Below are 17937 nucleotides of genomic sequence, written 5' to 3' on the forward strand. Positions count from 1 at the left end.
GAAGTATGACGATACTCTTCAGATAGTGTACAAGTCGAACCAGATTCAAATCATACGCGTCAATAATTGTAAGCGCGAAAATGATGAAACCAGGCGGTTCAAACAGGTACTTATACTCCCCCTTAGGTTCCCCAAATGTAACCGCTTGCTCATAAAAGTAAGAGATCATACCGTTGAAAGTGGGAAACGTGGTGCCGCCAAAATTTAATGTGGGCACCCATTAAGTCTTGAAACGCTAAAAACGCGCATCGGGCAGTCAAAAAGCCTCCAGCATCAACACGAACCGAAGTGGGGCGACTCGTCTAGAGGGCCCGCAGGTATCAAAACCCTCCTCCCCGTCCGAGGGAACGTGCAGCAGGGTTTTGAGGGGCTATTGTGGGGCCCGTGGGCCTGATAGCCTCGGCCCATCATGTAGCAGGCCCAAGGCCCATGCCGAGGAACACTGACTATTCAAGGCTAAATTGGGGAAAGCCTCTTTTCCCAATCCATGCCGAGGACCTCCTCATCCTCGGCCTGACAAGGATGATTTTTGGGAAAGACCAGGCCCAAAGTAAGCTGTCACCCTCACATTTAATGCATTCACCTAACCCCCCTGGCCGCATTAATGGGGATATAACCCCTTGGCAAGGCAACGTTGATCAGAGTGAACCACTTGAGTACTGATAAGGTCTCTGATGGGACGGACGGCCAGAAGAAAGGCAAATGGATGATCAACAGATGGAATAAGGAGATAGGAAGATGAAGACTATATAAGAAAAGCAAGTAAAGTAAAACGAGGGGGGGGAAAAAAGAGAGAAGAAAAGGGTCTCCTCGGCCCGTGGCCGAGGAGCATCCCCCCAGTTGTAAAGAAACTCTAAGTATCTTTTTTATAAAATAGAGTTCATGCTTGATGAACGACGGCCAGCGCCTAAACCTTCAACCCTCTCTCTATAAATTTATTGTTTGGGCTTGATTGGGCTGAAAACCCATTCATACTCAGGGTCAATCCAAATTGAGTCCCTACAAATAATAAATAAATTCCTTTTATAATAATATATCTTTCAACCATCACAAAAGCCGATCACGGCCCATGATTCAATTTCAACAAGGAAAAAAAAAATTAAGGGAAAAAAAAAATGGCAATGCAAAGAAGAAGTGCATGCCTCTAAAAAATGGTGATCAATTTATACATATATATTCCCACAAAAACAACTACATCAAATCAATTAAAACGAAAAACACACACACACACACACACACACACACACATACAATAGAAAGAAACCCAAATTAGCCAAAAATGGAAGATGTGAAAGACACTGTGACTACCGATCATTGAAACCATCAGACTGAAGTATATATAAAAAGCCAACCCACAAAGAAAGAGAGAGGCATACCGGAGCCATGGGAGAAGAGGGTCGTTGCCAGAGTAGGATTTGATGTCTGAGATCAAGGAGCTGAAGAGATCAGTGTTGTTATCGTTGTTGGCTTTGGCAGAAGGGGAGGTGAACCTGTAAAACAGGCGTGTCTAATATATAAAGAAGAGCAAAAGGTTTTATTTAGCCAAAATTTAAATGTAAAACACAGATTTCTAGAAGGGGAGTTGTATATTGAAGGATTTTGGGTTTTGAGAAAGGGAGGTGAACTTGAATATACGCAGGTGTGAAGAGCAGGATGTTTTATTCACCCAAAAAAAAAGAAAAAAAAAAGAGCACAGTGTTAATTGACTGAAATTGGTGTGTACACGTGGCACATAATTAGAGTTCTAATTTGAAATTGCAATTTCACACTCTCTCTGCTTCACCTATTATTATATATATAGATAAACAAAGAGCCATGCATAAAAGCATGAGATCCTGCCAAGTGGCGTTATAATTTTACATTTAGAATTTTTTTTACCTCTTTCATTAAGTTCTTTTTATTATTATTTTTTTTTTTTATTGTTACCCAAAAATTTACATTAACTTATTTTACTATTATCTTATTAATATCTCATTAATTGTCTAACCTTACACTACACATTTCTCTATTCTTCATGTCTTTTAGCATACCCACCATTTTAGTATTTTAAAATAATAATAATAATAATAATAATAATAATAATAATAATTAAGGACTAATAGTAATAAGTAATGACTAACCACATAAGGTCCTCAAGAGAGATAAAAAGACACAAAAATATTTGTGGATTGTTAAATAAAAAGCACTGTTTCACTATATATTACCAAAATAAAAGATCTGAGACTAATAAAACATTTGAAAGAGAGAGAAAGAGGAATCTGAGGAATCACTGCCTTCGTTATATTGGCCTCTCACTACCATCAAGACATCGAAACACCTACGGGTATTTTTTTTTTTTTTAATTAGGGGCTTAATACTTTTATTTCATGGTATGAAATATATGAACACAACACAAATTAGTTGATTTTTATGGTCCCATTACTTTTTGCTTTTATCTCTGGATTCATGATTTTTTATTTTTTTTTATTTTTAATCTTACCTTAAGAATGCTACAAATATGTAGTGAAAAATCTCAAAATGTATATGTTTCTTTACTCTAATCTAGTTTACTTTTTCTTTATAATATATGTATAACATTATCCAAAGTTAGGGGTGTCAATGTTCGACCCAACCCGCGAACACAACACGAACCCAATACGGGTTTTTTCGGGTTAGGGTTGGGCCTTAATGGGTTTAGGTCATAAATAGGTCAACCCGAAAGCGACATGATAAGAAACGGGTCATAAATGGATCAACCCACGTAACCCGCAATAGACACGTTTGACACACCAATTTATTTTTGTCAACCCGAAATGACCCACTTAACACAACCCGTTTAACTCATATAACAAATAAATATTTATTTTATTTTAGATTTGTCAAATACCTTTTATATCCAATATATATTCTAAATTTAAAAAGAAAAGTGAGTAATTTCAAAAATTTACAAGGGATTTAATTGGAAATTGAAACTTTATAGACCTTAGAACTACTAATACTCTTTTTCTTTTTTTTTTTTTTTTTTTTTTTTTGTGGCATAGAACTTACACAAATGAAATTGGATGAGCTTGTGGAAGATGTTATGAATTTGGACATCAACAAAGAATCTATAAATGATAATCGTGGTCATAGTCAGGATTAGTCTACTGCTTGCTCAAATTTTTTCAATATTGATACTTAACATTTGGCGAGTTCCAAGAATATTATATTTTTGTTGAACTATGTTATTTTATTTTGTGAAACTTTGTTATTTTGAATTTGGGTTGAAGTGTATGCACTTCTTTTGGAGTGTAAAGAACTTATTTCTAGATGAATGTTATATTTTTGTTGAATTATATTATTTTGAATGTGGGTTGAAGACTTGAAGTGTATGCATTGTTTTTTGAGATGTAAAAATAATTATTTCTAGAGAGATGTTATATTTAATATTATGCAAGTTGAAATGGATTGTGTTTCATTCGTGTCAACCCAACACGACTCATTTATTAAACGTGTCAAATGGGTTGGGTCAGGTTAACCCGCCTAATTAACAGGTCGAGTTAGGGTTGAAAGATCATGACACGATTATTAAATGGGTCGGGTTAGGGTTGAGTCATTTAGTCGAATAACCCTACCTCGACACGACATGAACCCGACACGCTAACCCGAATTGACACCCCTATCCAAAGTCATCTTATATAAAATATTACAGAATTATCCGTGCATCACACGAGTAACTTACTAGTTGAGATTAATTTAACTTGCGAACCAAACACATCTAATTACAGGAAGGAAGGATCAAAAATTGAGTGAATCAAAGCATTAATGTGAATCATGCAAAAAAAGAAAAGAAAGCAAGTGTCGATCAGAAAACACTTATTTTCTTTTCTTTTGGGTTCCTTGCTTGCTCCCCACACTGGTCAACCTCCATAACACCAAATTTCAACCTAAATTCAGAATTCCCTTAGTCCCGCATTACGTAAATCTCATTCCAAAACCCTCATCACCCAATATAAATACCCTTGTGCCTTGTCCTCCTTCATTCCAAAGACACCAAAGTCCTTTTCTTCTCACTTTTTAAAAGTTCTAGTGAAGTAGTCATTGTGTTTGTCATTTCCCAGTCTTAGTGAGATTCGGGTTGAGTAAGCACAAGCCTATTCCCTAGGAAAAAAGCTTGTCATCTCTTGGTCTTATTGAGATTTAAGATTTGAGTGAATACTTCCCTACCTCACTCTCAGGAACCACCAAAATACCCCTGGATCTCGCTTGAAGGTATATTCTTTTTTCTTAAACTTGTTTATTTAATGACCCGACTCTTAAACCTACCAGTTGATGTTGGATCCATCTTTAAAAACTGTGGTCGGGGTTGATGGGAAGAGGCTATCAATGATATAAATGGAGAGAAACACACTGGCGGTTCTCATTTACTTTGCATTACGTTTTAAAATAACAATTACAACTGGGCAATAGTAAAATTTATCAAGGTATCCCACTCCTCTTTTTTCTGGTTATATTAAAAGCATTCAGTACAAAACCAAACCAAGAAAGATGAACAGCAACAACTAGCCCCTTGATAAGATACACAAATGCAGTCTTTGCTTCTTTAGCTAATTATTATACATCTTCTAAAATTCTGGTATTAACATATCTAAACCATTCATTGACAAAAGATTTCCAGCTATTTCATTTCCAGCAAACAAAGTGTCTCAGGGAAAGTAGCCCCTCTTTGGTTGATGCTACTCCACTGTAGCAACCTAGCACCAGCCTCCTTCCCTGCCAATCCTTGCACACAAATGCAGAACCTCTAAACTTCTTCTTCTTGGAATAAACACCCGCAATTAACAGCAGCACATGCCATCATGTACATTGCCCAGGAAAAAAGATTCCTGCTCAGAGCTCTACTCTTTCCTTCCAAAATAAGTTCTTCATTACAGTTTTCTAGGCAACTGCACAGATATCTTCTGCTATGTTCTACCACAGTCGTGAGAGAAACCCACCAGCCCTCATAATCTACTTTGTTCTTGTAAAACCAACGAGAGTATAAAACGCCAACAACCACTACCAAAAACAAACTAACATTACACCCGCTCAATAGCCCTTGCAGTGCTTACCGTGCCATTCCTCTTTATATGTCATCTGTATGTGAGCATTTTAAACTTCAACTTTTATCCAAACTTCACCAGTAAATTCCATCTGAGTTTAAGAAAAGCAAACTACTAATCACAAATTTTCCTTCACAAATCAAAATCATTGAATCCGCTCCAACAATACAACTGCAAATATCACCAGTCCATTCTTGCTCAAGAACAAAACCAATACCATTCTCGGTTGGTCATTTAGTGGCACAGTTTGGTAGACATACTGATGTGTGCGCCTACATTGGATGGATATAAAGTGGCCACCAATTAGCCACCAGGTATCTCTAATTTATTGACTGTAGGATTTGATGTGGACCATAACAGTTGTTCATTACATGGAGGAATCACTCTTTTTATGCAAAAGAAAAAAAGACAATAAATTAAGAACAAAAACTATAAAAGAAAAATACAATGAGCAATCAATACTATAAGAATAATACCATTAAAAAATAAATAAATAAAACACTAAAATCACAAAAATTCTGGAATCGTTGCCCAGGGATGGGAAACCAAGGACCTCGTGTTATCATTCTGCATTCCTATACATTTGTATTAATACCAAACCGTGGAAGAAAATGCAAGACAACAATTATATTAATACCAAGGAAGAGAAATTTCAACGTGCATTTGTATATAGAAGTTTAAAAGAGCATTGCATTTGCAGGACACCCAAAAAAAATAAAAAAAAATAAAAAAACATGATTTAATCAATAATAAGAGGCATGTGACAGCTAATTTAAACAGCTGACCATTTTGAGTCCTTGACAACTTCAGCAAGAGCCCAGGTGGATGTGAGAGAAGGGACCCTAGGCCTACTTTGCTAATTCTTCGAAGTGTCATTGGTTTCTATCCCTCTTTACTGCCGCAATAGGCTTCAAGTTTCTTGGATGTTTGATCTCCTACTTCCATTATATTAAAGTACACCAACAAGACAACAGGAAAAGTTTTTATGATTTCAACCTGACTAAAAAAAAGAGGAAAAAAATGCGGCTATATGAAAGGTAAAAAGGTAATGTTAAGGTACAACTAGCACAATAAAATGATAGATATATAAATGCCAGTAAGGGAAATCCAAGAAGAATGATGATGACTTACCGGCAAAGACGTCAAAAAATTCTCTAATACTTGATTCAATTTTACATCCTCCACGTCTTTATAGGTGGTTCGTCATTAGAATAGCCTTCTCCACTAGGTCCAACCCCATCATCCTCATCATGGCTTCGCTTATTTTGGGTACCTTTGGAGGCTAAATCATTAATATCATGATGGATTACACCCAGATCCTCACAAAGACACTGTTTGTATACCAAATGAATCCCCGTTTTCGCCACCCCCAAGTCATTTGAAGAACTTATTCTTACCGCAATTTTATTGGATCCATTCGCATCAATTTGACGAAATTTTTCTCCCCATTGGGAGTCAAAATAGCGTGGGGACAAATAGAGCAGCCAACGGTGACGTGTTCTGACTTTACCATATTTTATCCTAAAAGAAGAGCATATTGGTGATGCCCTTTCAAATTCATTGACTTTAATCCAACATGTAAGTAGAAAATCTTCAGAGGTATGAGAAACCTTGGCAAATGAAAAACAAAAGCACAACACAATTCCAATCAGCTCATCACACCCATAAGGCACTTGAATCTTCAATTCATTATCCATACATTCATGGTTAAACCATTTTGGAATTTCACCTCCAGGAATAATAATGTCTAAGATGTCTGGCAGTCTATCGCTTTGTCCCTGAAATATAAAAAGCATAATTTATGTTTAGAACTTAAAGAGAGAGAGAGAGAGAGAGAGAGACCTGAAGCACGTTACTGCTGTTTTGAATATAGTCAACCAATTTGAAGCAGTTAACACACTGGAAATTCAAATGGGAGTGATTTGACCTAAAAGGATAAAATTGCAGTTCTGGCAATCTCTCCAGCGAGGTACAATTGTTTGCAATTACAGAATCAATAGTTGACGGAACATTTTCCAATGATTGAAGCCATTGGCAACCCTCCAAATAGAGTGTTCGAAGATTAGAGAGTTGAGAGATGCTTTTAGGAAGGGAAGCAAAAGAATTTCCACTTAGATTTAAGTGTTCTAAAGAGGACAAGCAGCCAATGTCATTGGGGATTGACCAAAGATTGCAGTCACTAAAATGCAAATATGTCAAAGATTGCAGACCTAATAAGGAAGGCAATAGTGGATGAGGATTTGTTGGCAGGGAATCAAATGAAACAAATTCTGGACAAATTGGCTCCATATCTTGTGCCAGGGAACCAAGTGAATGCAAAAAATTGCGAATTGGATGTCCTCTTGGCAGGGAATCAAATGGTCGCTCAAAACGTTGTGCCAGGGAATCAAATGAATACAATAGTTCACGCGTTGGATGACGACTTGTTGGCAGGGAAATTAATGAAGGAAATACTAGGCCCATCAATTCAAGATTTGTTGGCAGGGAATAAAATTCAGATGACTTCCATATACAGATATATAGATGTTTCAGATTTTTAAGGAGAACAATGGAAGAAGGAACCTCTTCTATGGCTGTCCAACACAAATTAAGCAGCTCCAAACCTTTTACATTTCCTATGTTTGTTGGCAAGTTACCAAATTTTAAGCATCCAAAAAGATCAATAGAATTAAGCAACTTCAAACTACAAATGGTGTCAGGAAGGCGCACAAGATTCACGCAATATCTTAGAGTCAATGAAGTAAGGTTAGTCAAACGTTCAATTGATGAAGGCAGCTCTTCTATATCCGCTTTGCTTAAATCAAGAATCTCTAGGCCTTTGACTATCCATAGGTTCTCTGGAAAGTTTTTAATTAGTTCCACAATAGCAGTGCGATCCAAAAAAATCTCCTGTAAGAATTCATTGTTTACCACAAATTTTGGATTTTCCTTGCATTTTGAGCAATTAGAAAGTTCAAGAGTAAAAGGAGACTCCATTACAAACTTTCTTGGAAGACGAATTAGTCTTTCGCAATCTTGTAAATTAAGATGAATAAGTTTTTTAAGAATTCTTATGGATGGGTGAAACTTGCGTAAATTTGTACACCTTACAAGAATTAATTTCTCAAGATTTGGGACTCCAGTGAAGTTTGGAGTTATAATCAGGTCTGAGGAGTCAGTCAAGTCAATGAACGTCAACTTGTCAAAATTCTGTTAGAAGAAAAACAATTGTTAGAATAATTAGCTTCCTAATGTCCATTTATTGTAATTTAAAAAAGCAAAGTTTTAGGAGGATACTTACCTTTATTCCTATCCAAAGTTGTTCAATTTTGCTTTGTTGCAAACAAAGTTGAACAAGCTCATCTAGTTGGAAACTTGATTGCAAAGATTTTGATGGATACAAAATCCAATCAAGAATTCTTAAACCATTGGGAAGGTGTGTGGGGACATGGAGAATGCCATAAATTCTAAGAAATTTAAGATTGTCCATCTTCAGAAAGGCCTCAGGGTTCCAACATGCATCTTGTTGTTCATTATAAGTACTCACAATATCCATGGCTTTAAGTGCTTCTGTCCCCTAATAACCAAGAAGGAATTGGTGAATTGCAAAATTAATTATTAGCATTACAATTCAATTTCCAAATTGTTAAACATGAAGGGAGGGAATGAGCTCAAATTCTCTAAATTACCTCTTACCTTATTTTTTCTTAACACTTTGTCAATGTCCTCATAATCCCACAATCTACTACGCTTCCCAGGATCATCAAAGCACTCTTGACAAACTATGTTCCTACCCATTTCTTCAAGTAAGTTATGCATCCACACTATATCATTATCCATAATTTTCAAGAGAGACTTATCAGTGAGTTCCTTCAATCCAATAATAGGATAAAGGCCAAGAATATCTAGTATTTTCAATACATAATCTTTCTTCTGATTATTAAAAAAACATGCAATATGCAAGAATATTTCCTTCTGTGGTTTTTGGAGTCCATTAAAACTTATTTCAAGTACTTGGAGAATTGCTTCATCTGGAAATTCTTGGAGTCTCTCTAACGCAATTTTCCATTCAACAGTACTTTTTCCAAACAAAAAGGAACCCAAAACCTCAAGAGCTAAAGGAAGGCCAGCAGCATAATCCAAAAAATGGTTAGATAGTTCTCTATAATCATCAAGGACATGCTTTTTTTTAAAAGCTTTTGAGGAAAAAAGTTGAAGAGCATTTTCATCATTCAATCCTTTAACTTCATATATTTTCTCTACTTGATGTGCCTTCAACAAATGCACATCTCTTGTTGTTATGATAATTCTACTACCAGAACCAAACCAATCATGCTCCCCAACTAACATTTTTAACTGTTTCATTTTATCTACATCATCAAGAACAAGAAGAATCCTTTTACGACATAACCTATTCTTGATCTTGAGAACTCCATCATACTCCTCTTCTATTTTCAAGTTCTTTTCCTTCAAAACTTCATCAATAATTTTCTGTTGTAGCGGAACAAGACCATATTTTTCAAACTTTTCCCTAACATTCTCAATAAAACCACGAGCTTCAAATTCTTTAGAAACCATATGATAAACAACTCTAACAAGAGTTGTCTTACCCATCCCTCCCATCGCCCAAATCCCCATAAAGCGGACATCTTTTGAACCTAGAGCTAAGCATGACTCCAATTCCACTAGTCGAGAGTATATTCCTACTAGGTCCTTGGTAATATATGGGAATGCATCATATTTCAAGTTGAGCGATATTTGTTCTACTATTTCTTGGATATCTTGTGACTCAGGTCTGCAATTAAAAAAGTAGGATATGCGTTGAGTTTGAACCACCAATAAGTTCGACAAGAAATAAAATTCATATTTAAAGTTCAATTTTGTTGACTGAAACAAAAACATGGACATTGATCCGCTTAGGAAAAAATTGAAAGAAGTATAATGAAACATGTATATAGATTTGCTTAAGGTTCCAAATAAATTTATATATAGAAAGTGGGTCATTTGAATATTTAAATGAAACAGATATGTTGAGGTAAATTACCTAGTATCCTTTAAATGCCATCCGGCGAGGTTGCCCACTTGTCTCAAAGCATCTCTCCATTTATCCACCCTTGTTTTCTTCTCCTTTTCTTCATGTTTAACAAATGCTTGTGCAAAAGTTCCCAATTGTTTTCGTACATCAGATGGATCAACATAGTAAAAAACAGGTAAAACTGTCATTTCCATATCTTTCTTGCAAGTAATGATATTTGCAAGTTCATCTAAGCACCAAGTAGAAGATGCGTAGTCTTTTGAGAGAATGACGATAGCAAATCTTGATTCTTCTATAGCTTTCAACAGCTCTAGTGAAAGGGATTTTCCTTTCTCAAGTTTTTCATCATCTCTAAAAGTGTTAATGCCTTTCTCTTTCAAAGCAATAAATAGATGATCCATAAAATTGTTTCGGGTGTCCTCACCTCTAAAGCTGAGGAAAACATCATACTTCCATCGCTCAGTAGAAGATGAAGTAGAAGAACTTGGGAAAGATGATGAGGCAGTTTCCATTCCCATTAAAGCCATTGCATATACACAACTACTTTTTTTCTTCTTTTTTTTGCTGAGAACAAATACACTACTACCAAATATTGAATCACTATATATATATATATATATATATAGATCTGCATACCAAAAAAAAAAAAAAGGAAATCAAATACTACTGAAGAAAAAAAAAAAGGAAAATAAACTAGGGAAGAAGAAACCATTTGATGCAATGTTTTTAATCCCTCCGTCAATCATTTTAATCCCTCCGTCAATCAGATTGGTCAAACAACTTTACCTTTTTTTTTTTCTTTTCTTTTTTTTTGGTTAATTTATGAGAACGCCCAGTTGAACTGGAGGTTCACAAAGTTAAGCAAATAAACTCACTCCCACCAAACATACATCACTCTGCTACTTGCTGTGACGAGGCCAGTGACGCCATCCATGAACGCCCTTGAAATCTAGCCATTCGGTATATTTTCTAAAACTCAATATATAATTAAATCTTTGAACTCAGCTGGGTATGTTTTGTTGATAACTCAAATTCAAACGCAAATAAAAATGGTGGAGATGGGTATTGTGTCTGGTTATCTTTTATGGCCTGTTTGGATGTTTAAAAATGGAGGAGGAGTAGAGTAGAGGGAGAGAGAGTAATCCAATTACCTTATTTGGAAGTTTTTTAAAAAATGAGGGGGAGGAGTTTGGAGGGGTTTCAACTTCCTCTAGCCCTCCATTTTTAATTCCCCCAAATTGGAGAAATTTGGAGGGAGAGTAGAGTACATAAACTATTGACTAAGTAAATTACCTAATTTACCCTTATTATATTAACAAAATTACACAAGGGGAAGGGCTAATTACTCCCTTCCCCCTTACTAATTTTAAAAACATCCAAACAAAGTAGAGGGGAATCATTCTCCTCTACTCTCCTCCCCACTACTCCCCTCCCCTCTACTCTCCTCCCTCTCTAAACTTCCAAACAAGCCATTAGTCAAGTCAACTGCATGTATAAATACGGCTCTACTGTGTAGGAAGACTTTCCGAAGAGTTTTGGTTCATATACTTCTCATTCAATAATTTAGGAGAGAAAGAAGAAGATGAACTATCATAATTTTTCTTCCTCTTAAAAAAAAAAAAAAATCAATGTTTTAAGTAACCTAAGGAAATTAGGCACATCACCCCTTCATCAGCATATCAGGATCCTCTTTATTTGCCTCATTCATGGTTCTGATTTAGTGAATCTAAGAGTATACATGAGCGCCAAATAATTTAAAATGTCATTCCACCAAATAAGGAATGATAACCGATTTACTGATTTCAAAATGACGTGACACTTCATTTAGCTTTAGATTTGTTAACTACTACATATTTCCCATGAAATGGACTCTCTTCATTCCAAAGCAAATTGAGAGGCGTTTAATGAGTATAGTCAACATCATGAACCTTGACAAGAAAATCTACTTCAAAATTTTCATCAAACTAAACACATGGTATTGTGTAGCTGAACATTAATTTCATCTATTGATTCACTTGTTCCTTTTCTATCCTTTAAAGTTGTTGACAAAATTTACCCAATTGAATTCCTCAGCTTTGTCAATTTTACTCTGCATCAGCATCTTAAAATGTTTGCACCACCATGGCCAGACAATCAATCGATTAAAGCAAATTCTTAAAGCGTAATAGTCAAGACTAGCACTCATACATAACAAATTTCTAGCCTATAGAGTTAGTTTGAAATTTAAATTGTAAACTTATATCCATGTCCAAATGGAGTTCACACACTAAAACCAATCGTACTACAAGTAGCACAAAATTCATCTGGAGCTTATAATGACTATCTAAAGCATAAAACACCATCAAACAAGAAATTCCAAATCAAATGTTTAGATAACGAACAAAGGTCTGTGAGGAAAGATCCCCTCCTATCTAAATCCTCCAATTCCCTCCAATTTTTAGTCAAATTTATGACACGTGGCATTTATTTGCTCTCATGTGGTTTACATGTGATTTTTAAGATCATTGGATTTTTTAAATGCCACATTTCTCTCTTCTATCTAAAAATTAAAGGGAATTGTAGGATTTTGAATTGGAGGTGATCCTTTCACAAAGTGTTTAAATTACTTAAGTGGTCATTTAATACAAAAATTTGCAAATTCAATGGCATGCAACCTGCTGGTGTGAACAGCAGATTTGAGGTGGGGCAGCATTTCGTTAAACTCCAATGAGTGATTCTACTAAATGAAGAGCCAAGTCAATGCAATCTCCACAGCAGCAATGTTCTGTCATAGGGACAGTAAAATACATACACTCCAAACACGTTCCTGAAGGCAGAGCAGTAATTGAGAGATCCTCTCAAATGCTACCTCTGGAATCCTGACCACCACTACCATAATGACTTGTATTTTGAAATTTTTCACGGTGTGGATCCAAGCTGAGGAACAACGACCATTTTGAATTTTACTATGATAAGTTATGTAAATGGCTATAATCGCTCATAACATTCATGGCAGACTCAAGTGTAACTCAAATCAAATTGGTTAGCTTCAATGAGAACCAAAGAACTGATCATACGTTTTATGGGCTGCTGTTGATATTATCACCATTTGCCCTTTCTCTGGACTAAGGCCAAAGGTGCAAATTGGAGTTTCTATTTGGGTCAAGATTTGATAAAGCAAATGATTTGAACAAAGTTTTGATTTGTAACACTGCATTTTTACCTCTATTTTAAGTGAAAAGAATTGTGTGCTTTTGTACAATCAAACTTCATCAAAAGGAGATTATAGTTTCAAAATGATTGAAATTCACCTGATGAAGTTCTATTCTAGTCTAAGAGCAATTCACAGGTCCCACATGATGCTGATGGAGGTCCTAGCAGCAATCCCTGTTCAACTTCTTTGTGCTACAAACATCATTACAATAATCAAAAGAAGCTCTAACTCAGCAAATGTAATTCAATGACATTCTGGAATATTATTGTGCTAATATCCAAGCCAACCACAAAAAAACTATTGAAAATCCAAAATTTGGAATGCCTCACAAGCTTCAACAGTTCAAAAAAATAATAATAATAAAAAGCTTTAATATTGAAGTATGAAAACTATGAAAGGCTCAAAATTTAAATTTTCCAAAAATATCAAACCCAATTTCAGAATGTTAAAATCTGGATCAAATTTCAGAAGGGTTTCACTAATTCTACAAAAGAAACCCTACAAAATGACATAACGAGAATCCAAAAGAAGTGTGAGCTAAAAATTTCAGCTTACCAGAACGAAGAAGACAGTGGAAGCCATGGAAGAATTCACACATGGGTTTTGGGAAATTTTGGGTAAAGAAAAAAATTTGGACCATTTCTCGATTTATGCGTGTCATCCTTGCGCAGGGGCCATGCTAATCTTCTCTGTATCGTTCCAATTTTATCGGATGTCCCCGAAGGGACAAGCCTTGTACTCTCGCTCTTGCTTATAAACATAGATAGCTTCGTGTAACTAAACGATGTGGGATCAGTTGGTTCTCAACCAGATGGCCCAATTTAGTTGGCTTTTGGTTTTACACACGTGTTACCGTGGCATCGTAGTAACTATTCTGCGGTGCTAAGACTTAAAAAAAAAAAAAAAAAAAAAAAAAACAAACAAACAAACAAAATAAACGTTGGGTTATGTTACTTATGTACTAGTCTTTTTGTAGTTTACTAGCTACACTACTACTACAATTTCATTAAAAACACAAAGAGCACGTTTGGTAGAAGAGTTTGAATAATGTTATTTGTAATTTTTTGAAATATGTTTAAATAGAAAAGTGTGTGAAAATATGTGTAATGTCATTTAAAAATTGAAAATAAGTTGTTTAATAACTCTACCAAACGCACCCAAAACCAGCAAGAATATTATTTGGGGCGTTTTAAGTTCTATATCAAATCTATATATCTATATAATAGGTAACTCTGAGAGAAAATTTAATTAAATTTTAAATTGGAATTAAATTAGAGTCTAATTTTACGCCATGTGTCCCATCTAATCTAAGTTTTTAAATTTTTGTGTCAAGTGAGGTAATTCAATATAAAAATTGAATTTTAATTAGAGTTCAATTTTGTACCATGTGTCTCACCTAATCAAAATTTTTAAAATTTTTATGTCAAATGAGTTAATTTAGTGTAAAAAACAAAGAGTCCAATATAAGTAAATCATAAATAATATAATTTTGGAATGATTTTATATTTATGAGCTTTTTATTTTTTGTATAACTAAAAAAAAATTTAAGCTTATAATTCATCTATATATATAATAATAGGTGAAACTGAGAAAAACTCAAATTAGAGTTCAAATTTTGCACCATGTGTCCTAAATTATTTATTCTTAAAGAGTTTTATTTTTTAATTTTTGAATAAAATGTGGAACCACATCATAAATATTCATCCAAATGAGTTATTAAATACAAAAACCAAAGAGTCTTGAATAAAAATAAATAAATAAAAAAAGTGCTTCACAATAATTTTTTTTTTTTTAAATAGACAATTTATATTTTATACCTAATAATATCCTTACAAATTTTTTTAAAAAGTTAACAAAATATAAAAATGACTATCAATAATATTTAAATTATATATAAAAAAATTATATTATGTATCTTATTATATATATTTAAGTGTATCCATGCATATATCTATGGTTACAAGCTAGTATATATATCTAATAATAGGTGAAGCTGAGAGAAATTTAAATTAGAATTCCAAATTAGAGTTCCAATTTTGTGCCATGTGTCTTAAATTATTTATTCTTAAAAAGTCTTATTTCTTAATTTTTGAATAAAATGTGGGACCACATCATAAATATTCATCCAAATGAGTTATTAAATACAAAAACCAAAGAGTCTAGAATAAATAAATTATAAAAAAAAAAAAATGATTCACAATAGTTTAAAAAAAAAAAAAAAGACAATTTACATTTTATACCTAATAATATCCTTACAAATTTTTTAAAAGAGCTAACAAAATATAAAAATGACTATCAATAATATTTAAATTATATATATATAGAAATTATATTATGTATTTTATTGTATATCTTTAAGTGTATCCATGCATATGTATGAAGTTACAAGCTAAAACTATGAGAAAATCTAATTAAATTCTAAACTGAGTCTAATTTTGCGCCACGTGTTTTATCTAATTTTTAAATTTGTGTTTCAAGTGAATTATTATGTGAAAAAATTAAAAAGTCTAAATTCAATTAGATTCTAAATTGAATTTTAATTAAAGTTCAATTTTGCACATATGTTCCATCTAATTTTTTAATTTTTGTGGTAAGAAAATTATTGAATGCAAAAACAGAAGAGTCTAGATCTAATTAGATTCTAAATTATATATATGCAATTGTGATTGTTTTTAAATATATCCGTGCATATGCACGGGATTACACACTAGTTATCAATAATCACAGAAACAAATTTATCACAATTTTTTCCATAATTTATATAAGTAATCTATCATGAGTTGTGGACAATTATTTTTACATTGACCTATCATTTTTTTTTTTAAATTTAATAAATTATGGCAAAAATTGTCCCTAGACTTAATGTGTAGCACCATTTTTTTTCACTTAATTGAAAAACATTCCTACCATGTAAGAATTTTTAAAAAAAATATATATATAGGAATAAAAGTTCATATGGGATTTAACCAACATCATTTGTGATGCCCTATATATTTTAAAAAAAATTTAATAAATTATGGCAAAAATTGTCCCTAGACTTACTGTGTAGCACTATTTTTTTCACTTAATTGAAAAACATTCCTACCATGTAAGATTTTTTATTTTATTTATTTTTTAATATATAGGAATAAAAGTTCATATGGGATTTAACCAACATCATTTGTGATGCCTTATATATTTAATTTTATCCCCACCAACACTCCCCATGATTTATCTATCTCCCATGGATAAGGATAGGGATGACCTAAATGGGTATTGGATATCCAATTCTACCCAATTCAAATGTTCCGGATAATACCCGGTTCTTCATAGATAGAACTTAACTGGATAGGGTATGGATATTATCCAAACCCGACCCATATTTAAAAATAAAAAAATAAAATAAAATAAAATAAACCCTCTCTCACCGTCACTACACTCTCTCTGGCATTAAGATTAGAAGGGCTGTAATGGACAATCTTAGTGGCAAGATGAGAGAGGCCATCACTTTGAGCATTTCCCATCAAATCCTTGAGCAATTCCAGCTTCTGGGCAACCTCAGCCATGTCTGAAGCTCGAACTTGGTAACCCAACACAGCTAAAAGCTCATCCATACCACCATTTTGTTGTACTTCCTCTTCCCAACACATCTTGGCTTTTCCAGTACTTGAGCTACCAGTCACGGACGAGTCAGGCAAGGGTTGGATATTATGACTTTCATGAGGGTCAAGCTCTCTTTTCATGGCTTCAGAGTTTGTATTTTTCTCTGCTTACTGAGTGGTGGTGCTCGAAAATCAAAGAAAGTGAGAGAGAAAGAGAGAAATGGGTTTTTGGGTTTGTGGGTATGTGTGGGAGCTATGAATGGACGAAGAATCTGCGCGTTGGGGATTGGGGGTTTTTGCTTTGCTTGGTTGTTCACTCCGAATACTAGTTCAGAAAATAATAATAATAAATAAATAAAATGGGTTTCAGGTTTCCATACCCTATTCATGGCCATCCCTAGATAAGAATACATATAATTTGTGATTACCATAGGACAATATGAAAGTTGGGAGTTTCGGGATCTTCTTAGCTCTCTTGGAAGAGCTAATGGCATCAATATCAATCATAAGGATGTTGCCAAGGCATGTTTCTTTTCCTTCATGGACTGTCGTTTAGATGGGAGGGGAGTTGTAGCGTTTACAGTGTTATGGGGTTAGGCCATTGCTTCAGGACCAGCCCATGATAAACCTAAACCTAGTGCACACCACACGACATAGCATTTACCCTACTTTTTCTCCCATGAAAAATCACACTTGTTTAGAAGGGAAAGTCTCAAACTGATAAACGAAAAAGGAGATCATATATACTGAGGAAACTTTGAATGCTCACCATGCCGCATGTACTAACTGAAACTTTTGGCCACCTCATGCCAATACACCAAGTGACTTGAAGCATTCTTGCCCACTCTTGCACACTCAATAATGTTGACTTAAGCATACCACCTTCTATGGCAGCCAAAAGTTTCGAGTATCAAGAAAGGGTCGACTAAGGAAGGCTCCTTGAAACTATATACCCCACCGATTAGGGTATCTTAATCAAGTCCAAATTGTCTCTCAAAATCAGTGAGGGAAATAGCCCACTTGTCTTATGCCGCTAGAATTTGATGCAGGCAACCATGTGGGGTCAATTATGCAAAGGAAAGGAAAGCA

General features: G+C 34.3%; 2 protein-coding genes and 1 non-coding gene across 6 annotated transcripts; all 3 read right to left on the reverse strand.

Annotated features, from left to right (window-relative positions):
- Positions 1–4425: 4425 nt before the first annotated feature.
- Positions 4426–14044, reverse strand: LOC111990523 (disease resistance protein RUN1). Of its 4 annotated transcripts, none has more exons than XR_010632770.1 (8): positions 13823–14044; positions 13365–13458; positions 10084–10702; positions 8736–9834; positions 8341–8616; positions 6192–6838; positions 5846–5995; positions 4426–5445 (listed from the first exon to the last, which is right to left on the reverse strand). XR_010632770.1 is itself a non-coding variant. In XM_065782837.1 (7 exons), exons 3-6 carry the CDS (start codon positions 10599–10601, stop codon positions 6233–6235), a joined length of 2499 nt encoding a protein of 832 aa, XP_065638909.1. In that variant the 5' UTR covers positions 10602–10702; positions 13365–13458; positions 13823–14044; the 3' UTR covers positions 4426–5445; positions 6192–6232. The 4 variants fall into 4 exon arrangements, 1 of the variants encoding a protein (XP_065638909.1); XR_010632771.1 differs by having other exon boundaries at positions 5846–5998; XR_010632769.1 differs by having other exon boundaries at positions 5846–6060.
- On the reverse strand, positions 6845–8301 carry LOC136071481 (disease resistance protein RPV1-like). The gene has a single exon (XM_065782838.1). It carries the CDS (start codon positions 8034–8036, stop codon positions 6873–6875), a length of 1164 nt encoding a protein of 387 aa, XP_065638910.1. The 5' UTR covers positions 8037–8301; the 3' UTR covers positions 6845–6872.
- Positions 13893–13995, reverse strand: LOC111990535 (U6 spliceosomal RNA). Its single transcript, XR_002880660.1, has one exon. It is a non-coding gene; the product is annotated as a U6 spliceosomal RNA (small nuclear RNA).
- Positions 14045–17937: the final 3893 nt, after the last annotated feature.

The sequence above is a fragment of the Quercus suber genome, unplaced genomic scaffold, assembly GCF_002906115.3.
Source record: "Quercus suber isolate HL8 unplaced genomic scaffold, Cork oak 2.0 scaffold_317, whole genome shotgun sequence".
Taxonomy (NCBI): domain Eukaryota; kingdom Viridiplantae; phylum Streptophyta; class Magnoliopsida; order Fagales; family Fagaceae; genus Quercus; species Quercus suber.